This window comes from Trichechus manatus, unplaced genomic scaffold (genome assembly GCF_000243295.1).
Source record: "Trichechus manatus latirostris isolate Lorelei unplaced genomic scaffold, TriManLat1.0 scaffold00001, whole genome shotgun sequence".
In the NCBI taxonomy this organism is placed as follows: Eukaryota; Metazoa; Chordata; class Mammalia; order Sirenia; family Trichechidae; genus Trichechus; species Trichechus manatus.
Genome location: NW_004443937.1, coordinates 23,573,523 through 23,580,939, shown reverse-complemented (window position 1 = coordinate 23,580,939; position 7,417 = coordinate 23,573,523). Strand labels below are relative to the sequence as shown.

Sequence of the window (7,417 nt, the reverse complement as noted above, 5' to 3'; positions counted from 1 at the left end):
GTTAATATGTTGTGGGGTTGTTAACCAATGTCATAAAACAACATGTGTACTACTGTTTCATGAAAAACTATTTGTTCTGTAAGCCTTCACCTGAAATACAATAAAATAAAAATAAAAAAAAAATTAAAAAAAGAGTCAAAAGACAACCTACAGACTGAGAAAAAAATTTTGGCTATGACAAATCCGATCAGTGTCTAATCTCTAAAATCTACAAGATACCGCAAAACCTCAACAACAAAAAGATAAATAACCCAATTAGAAAATGGGCAAAGGATATGAACAGGCACTTTACCAAAGAAGACATTCAGGCGGCTAACAGACACATGAAGAAATGCTCACGATCATTAGCCATTGGAGAAATGCAAATCGAAACTACAAACAAGATACCATCTCACCCCAACGAGGCTAGCATTAATCCAAAAAACACAAAATAATAAATGCTGGAGAGGTTGTGGAGACTGGGACACTTATACACTGTTGGTGGGAATGTAAAATGGTACAAGCACTTTGGAAATCAATTGGGCACTTCCTTAAAAAGCTAGAAATAGAAGTACCACACGATCCAGCAATTCCGCTCCTTGGAATATATCCTAGAGAAATAAGAGCCATTACACGAATAGATATATGCACATCCATGTTCACTGCAGTACTGTTCACAATAGCAAAAAGATGGAAACAACCTAGGTGCCCATCAACAGACGAATGGATAAACAAATTATGGTATATTCACACAATGGAATATTACACAATGATAAAGAACAATGATGAATCTGTGAAACATTTTATAACATGGAGGAAGCTGGAGATCATCATGCTGAGTGAATTTAGTCAGTCACTGAAGGACAAATATTGTATAACACCACTATGATAAGAACTCAAGAAAAGGTTTAAACACAGAAGAAAATTCTTTGATGGTTACGAGGATGGGGATGGAGGGGGAGGGTTATTCACTAACTAGATAGTAGACAGGAATTATCTTACGTAGGACAGCACACACTACAGGGGAAGTCAGCACAACTGGACTAAACCAAAGCTAAGAAGTTTCCTGAATACAGCCAAACACTTCAAGGGACAGAGAAGGGGCAGGGGTCTGGGGACCATGCTTTCCATGGACATCTAGGTCAACTGTCATAACAAAGTTCATTAAGAAAATGTTCTGCGTCCTACTTGGGTGAGTGGCTTTTGGGGTCTTAAAAGCTAGCAAGTGGCCATCTAAGATGCATCAATTGGTCCCAACCACCTGGAGTAAAGGAGTATGAAAGAACACGAAAGACATAAGGGAAGTATTAGCCCAAGAGACAGAAAGAGCCACCTAAATCAGAGACTTCATCAGCCTGAGACCAGAAGAACTGGATGGTGCCCAGCTACCACCAATGACCGCCCTGACAGGGAACACAACAGAAAGTCCCTGATGGAGCAGGAGAAAGGTGGCGTGCAGAACTCAAATTCTAGTAAAAAGACTGGAGTTGATGGTCTGACTGAGACTGGAGGAACCCCAGAAAGCATGGCCCCCAGACTCTCTGTCAACCCAGAACTAAGAGAATTCCTGAGGCCAACTCTTCAAAGATTGGACTGTGGGATATAAAATGGTACTTGTGAAGAGTGTGCTTCTTAGCTCAAGTAGATACATGAGACTAAATGGGCAGCTTCTGTCCGAAGGTGAGATGAGAAGGCAGAGAGGGTTAGGAGCTGGTTGAATGAACACGGGAAATCAGGGTGGAAAGGAAGAGTCTGCTGTCACAGTATAGGGAGAGCAATTAGGGTTACATAACAAAGTATGTATAAATTTTTGTATGAGAGACTAACCTGAAATGTAAACTTTCACTTAAACAAAAAAAAAAAAAAAAAAAAGAGCATGGATTTTAGTCAGACTTGGGTTCAATCACAACTCTTCTACTCATTTAACACCTTTACTGATTCCTTCCTGCCTCAATAGAAGGAAACTAGAGTGGGAACCTAGACACTTGGCTTTGCTGCTGGTTACATGTCTGACTAACGTGAGATAATTCATTTAACCTTTTTCTGCCTCAGTTTTCCTATCTCTCAAATGAGAGTGATAGATTAGTGATTTTTAATAAAACAGATAGCTTTAAAATTCTTTATTATGATTAAAACAAATAAGCCCATTCTTGTTACCACTCCCAAGTTTAAGCTATAGGTCAGACATGATATATCGAACACTTCATATATAGAAGTGTTTCTAGTGGACTACAAACTGATGGAAAGAGATCTCACACAAACACTACTGGCTATATTAAGATTCCAATTTAATGGTCAAGGATATAAAATTTTATCAGATGTAAATATTTCGACCCAGTCACTTGGCTCCCAAGGGCACACAGCCACAAGGGGAGGCCTTACCAGACCTGGAAAGCTTCATTCTTGCTATGCCAGTGCTTACATCATCATTTTAAATGGACTTACACAAAAAATACATAGGCTTCTATTTACAGAACACCTACAAACATCATCTTCTTCAGGTTCTTGAACCAAAGTCAGCATGAGCAAGCATCACCCAGAGTGGAGGGACAGACAAAGCGGAGTCAATGTCTTTCTGCTGATTCTGAGTTGGGCCCAAAGACTCCAATCATAAATCCATTTCTCTGCAAAGACATTCTATGGTTGGAATGGCTCACGAACCTACTTTAATTAGCATTACGGTTGCCAGTGTGGTACTGTTAATAAAAATCACAGGATCACCCTCCAGACCAGCCTGCCCTGCCTCATTTTTCTCCTTCCCTCTATCCCAGATCTTCCCCCCTCCCACTTTCTCACTTTTAGTGCTGGTCCATCGAGGTCTCTCTGCAGCTCCTCTACCAGGGCCACAGCCTCCTCCCCACTCCCGGGGCGATGCAGCTGCACCCAGGTCCGGAGCTCCCCGGGCAGGATGCTCAGGAATTGCTCCAGCACCAGCAGCTCCAGGATCTGGGCCTTGGTGCGTGCTTCTGGCCTCAGCCACCGGCGACACAGCTCCCGGAGTCGGCTCAGGGCCTCCTGGGGCCCAGATGTCTCACTGTAACGTAACTGTCTAAAGTGCAGGTGGGAGGTCTCCCAAACAGAGGAGCTGCTGCCTTGGAGGCTGGTTCCCCATTTCCAGACATCATCCTTTCCTTTCACAAGACCTTCTTGTCTCAGAGCATTGTGGGCCCAATTTTCTCTCATTGTCGTCATTCAAGAAAAGACTCCTCTCCAGGCCAACCTCAATCCTTGCTTGACTTCTTCCTTAGAGTGTGGAGAACATCATCTACAAGACCTTAAGAATCAATGTTAAAGTTAGCCCAGAGAAATAACCAACTTTCCAGACCTCACTCAGCTCCCAGTAATGAAGGGAACTTCTATTCCTCTGACAGAAGACCCCTGCCCAAGGCCTCACGGACACACACACTCATATGTTATTCAGGCCACTGCTGAAGCCAAACGCATGTGATTCCTTTGGTCTTTATTCATAGAACTTCTTCTACCTAATTACAATGAACTTTGTCTCACATACTTTGGACATGTTATCAGGTGGGGCCAGCCCCAGGAGAAGGACATCATGCTTGGTAAAGTGGAAGGTCAGTGAAAAAGAGGAAGACCCTCAATGAGATGGACTGACACGGTAGCTGCAACAATAGGCTCAAGCATGACGACTGTGAGGGTGGCATAGGACTGGGCAGCGTTGCGTTCTGTTGTACACAGGGTGGCTATGAGATGGAACCAACTCAATGGCACCGAACAACAACAACAATTACAATAAACTCTTTATCCATCACTCTAGCAACAGGCATCCTGGCTACTCCTGAGTGACCTTGAGCAAGTTACCTCACGTCTGGGCCTTTGTTTCTTAACCTGCAGAATAGGGATAATAACAGTCCTATCTTACATAGTTGTGAGAACTTGACATTTAAATACATGCCAAAATTTTGTACTACAGTAAGGACTCAAATGTCAGTTATTATCCTTCTGTAACTAGACTCTTTCCTATGTTTAGCAGAGTTAACAAGTGATCATAGTCTTAATCCTGATACACATGATAAATCCTAACGCCTTCTCAATTAACAAACAAAAGCTAAATTAACTTCTGTGTAGCTTTGCTGTGCATACTTTGAATTCTCTGAAAATTGTTTAATCTATTAATCAAAATATTTGGATAAATTTGAATAGGGTTTTATTATACAGAATTTAGACTTACGCTCTCTAGAGAGCTTTTCTTTTTCTGCTCTTTAGAAATAACATTTTTCTGATTACAAAATAAAAAACGTGTAAAACCAAAAAACACAAAAAATAGTTACCAGAAAATAATCACTGCTATCATTTTGGACTATGTCCTCCCAGTCCTTTTCCTCTACACCAATTTGGATCACAAGATTGGATCCAACTGTACTGCTCTGTACTTGCCTTCCTCACAGAGTATGTTGTGAACATATTAAATATTCTATGTCGTTATTTTTAAGTGCTGTGTAAGTCCATTCACACTTTAAGTAGTCCCCTGTTGTTAAACATTTAGGACATTTCTAATTTTTCCGCTATTATAAATAAGGCCATAATGACTACCCTTGCTAACACATTTTCCATTGCATCTCTGCTTATTTCTTCAGTATAAATCCCAAGAAGAAAAATTGTTGGGCCAAAGGATATACATATTTTTCAGTTTTTAAAATTATAACAGTTATATCACCATCAGAAACATATGCAAACACCCTCGTTAATTTTATTTAATACATGAACCTTTAAGGAGCTTGCTTATAACCTAGCAGAAAAACACAATTTCAGTATAATGAGTTAAGCATGATAACAAGTAAGCACAGAATAGAGTCACAAAAGCTAATTTTGGATTGGGCTTTAAAGGTAAAATGAAAAGATCATTGGAGAATCAAGAAAGCCACTCCAGGAAGAAAACTACATGTTCAAAAGCACAGGAATGACAATACACACAACTCAGTTAGAAATGTGCTTTGCGAAGCAGAGAAGGGAAGTAAACTTTGGAGGCAAGGTTGTAGGAGGAGCATGGAGAGGTAAAAAGAAGCAGAACAAGGGAGGGCAATATTGTCCCGTAAGCAATGAGCAACCATTAAGGAAGTTTTACTTTACATTTTTCCTTGTTATTTTTTTTTAAGTAGGTAATATATTTACTTGATTCAAATTTTAAAATTATGAAATACATGTAGAGTTTCCCTTTCCCTATTAGTTTCTTATGTACTTTTCCAGCTACTTATATACACAAAAAAAATGTGTACATATATTGTTTTGTACTTTCCTTTTTTCACAAATGGTAGAACACCACGAACAATGTGCTGTACCTTTCTTTTCTCAATGTATCTTAGAGATCTTTCATGTCAGGACTTAAAGAAATTGCCTCTCCTGCCTTTTTATGGATGTATGGTATTACTGGATGGATGTGCCATTAATTTATTAATTTACCCACCACCGTACTGATGGGGAAGGTCTCCGGGTGGCGCAAGTGGTTTGCAATCAACTGCTAACCTAAAGGTTGCTAATTTGAACCCACCCAGTGGTGCAGTGGAAGAAAGGCTTGGCAATCTGATTCTGTAAAGATCCAAAAATCCCTTTGCCATCAAGTCAAGCATGGGTGGTGCATGTGGTTTGTGATTGGCTGCTACCCCAAAGAAAGCCCTAGGAAACTGCTTCCATAAGGATTACAGGCAAGAAAACCCTATGGAGCAGTTCTACTCTGTAACACATGGGGTAGCCATGAGTCGGAATCAACCTCATGGCAACAGGTTTGGTTTTGCACTGATAAGAGGAGTCCGGGGTGGTAAAAATGGTTAATGCAGTTGGCTGCGAAGAGGTGCCTCGGACTAAAAGCCTGGTGATCTACTTCTGAAATATTAGCCACTGAAAACCCTAAGGAACATAGTTGTACTCTGACACATACTGGGTTGCTATGACTCAGAATCGACTTAATGGCAACTGTTTTTTTTTTTTTTTTGATGGGACATTTAGGCAGTTTTCAATTAACAATATTATCATCCATAACCTTAGACATATTTTAATCTGCATGTGTATAGGCATATATAAAAGGAGAATTACTGAATCAAATGGTTTGTACATTTATAATTTTGGTATTGCCAATTAGCCCTTCACTGGGATTATACCAATTTACAATTTACACTCTCGTCAGCATTAATGACATGGGAGTGCCTGTTTCTTCCCTCACCCATACAGAGTTGTCAAGGTTTAGGATCTTCGCCAAATTTTTAATTTGCATTTCACATGAATATCTTTCAGGGCTATTTCTATTTTCTTTTCTGTTACTTATTCATAGACTATGTTTCTTTTGGGGTGTTTGGTCTTATTAATTTGTACACATTCTTTATATCACAGAAAAATTAATCCTTTGCTTACAATGGGAGCTGCAAAATTTTCCCAGTTTATCATGTGTCTTTTGACTTTGCTTACAGTGGTTTTCGACACGTGGTCAGTCTTCTTTTATGGCTTCTGGGTTTTCTGTCATAGTTAGAAAGGCCTTGCTCACTCTAAGGATAAGGGGAGTTTTAAGTAACTGGATGAGGAATCTATAAGGAAGGAATAAAAGGGTAGGGAAGGCTGGAAATCAGGAAGGCCAATTAGATTTAGCAATTGTCGTTAGGTGCCGTTAAGTCAATTTTTAATCACAGCGACCCCATGTGACAGAGTAGAACTGCCTCATAAGGTTTTCTAGGATGTAATCTTTACTGGGGCAGATCGCCAGGTCTTTCTTCCATGGTGTCTAAACAAATGATTCAGAACTGAACTAAGTAGCAGTAGAGATGAAACAGAATTGAGAAAAACAACAATTTTTGGTAACTGATATGGAAGCCAATTGACTGATGTGGAAAGGAGTTAAAAAAAAAAAGATTGCTGAATACTTTTTTATTGTATACTATCACAACTCTATTTACTCCGATTTTGCAGATAAAAATAACAAATCCTTAAAGATACATTATTTTGTTTGCTTCTCAAAAAGGCAAAAAGGTTTGTGAGGCAGACGTTATCACCCCCCAGTTCAAAAGGAACCAAAGAAGGCTCTGAGGAGGAGCTAAGTGATTCACTTAAGCCCATTCAGCTAGTTGAACGGTGCGAGCAAGTTTTGAACTCAGGATTTTAATTCCAAAAGCCCAAAATAACTCCATCTAAGAAGCAGCTTCTGAAACCCAAACAACAAATATCCTAAAGCAATGGTCTCCAAATGCTAGTCCATGATAAAGCTTTCATCCAGCAAGCTGTAAAATGGGAAAAGTAATAACCATACATGGTCACTGATGGGATGGCAACGACCTTTTTTTGCAAAAAAGGGTCTTCATTCTGAGTTTGTGGTCTCACTACTTTTTTGGTGTTAACAAGAATTCTGTGAAGCTCTGGTTGTATGGGTGGTCTAAGTTTTGCTTTTAAATACCATTACTTTGCAAACGTAAAAGATGGCAATTGGTCTTCCCCT

At 39.7% G+C, this 7,417-nt stretch overlaps 1 protein-coding gene across 1 annotated transcript in view; it reads right to left on the bottom strand.

Annotated features, from left to right (window-relative positions):
• The window catches only part of ZNF197 (zinc finger protein 197), an 18,728-nt gene that overhangs the window by 10,703 nt on the left and 608 nt on the right, over positions 1 to 7,417 (bottom strand). The window contains 1 exon segment of the mRNA XM_023726182.1: positions 2,776 to 3,253. Within this exon segment, the coding sequence (XP_023581950.1) occupies positions 2,776 to 3,171 (396 nt within the window). The 5' untranslated portion in view covers positions 3,172 to 3,253.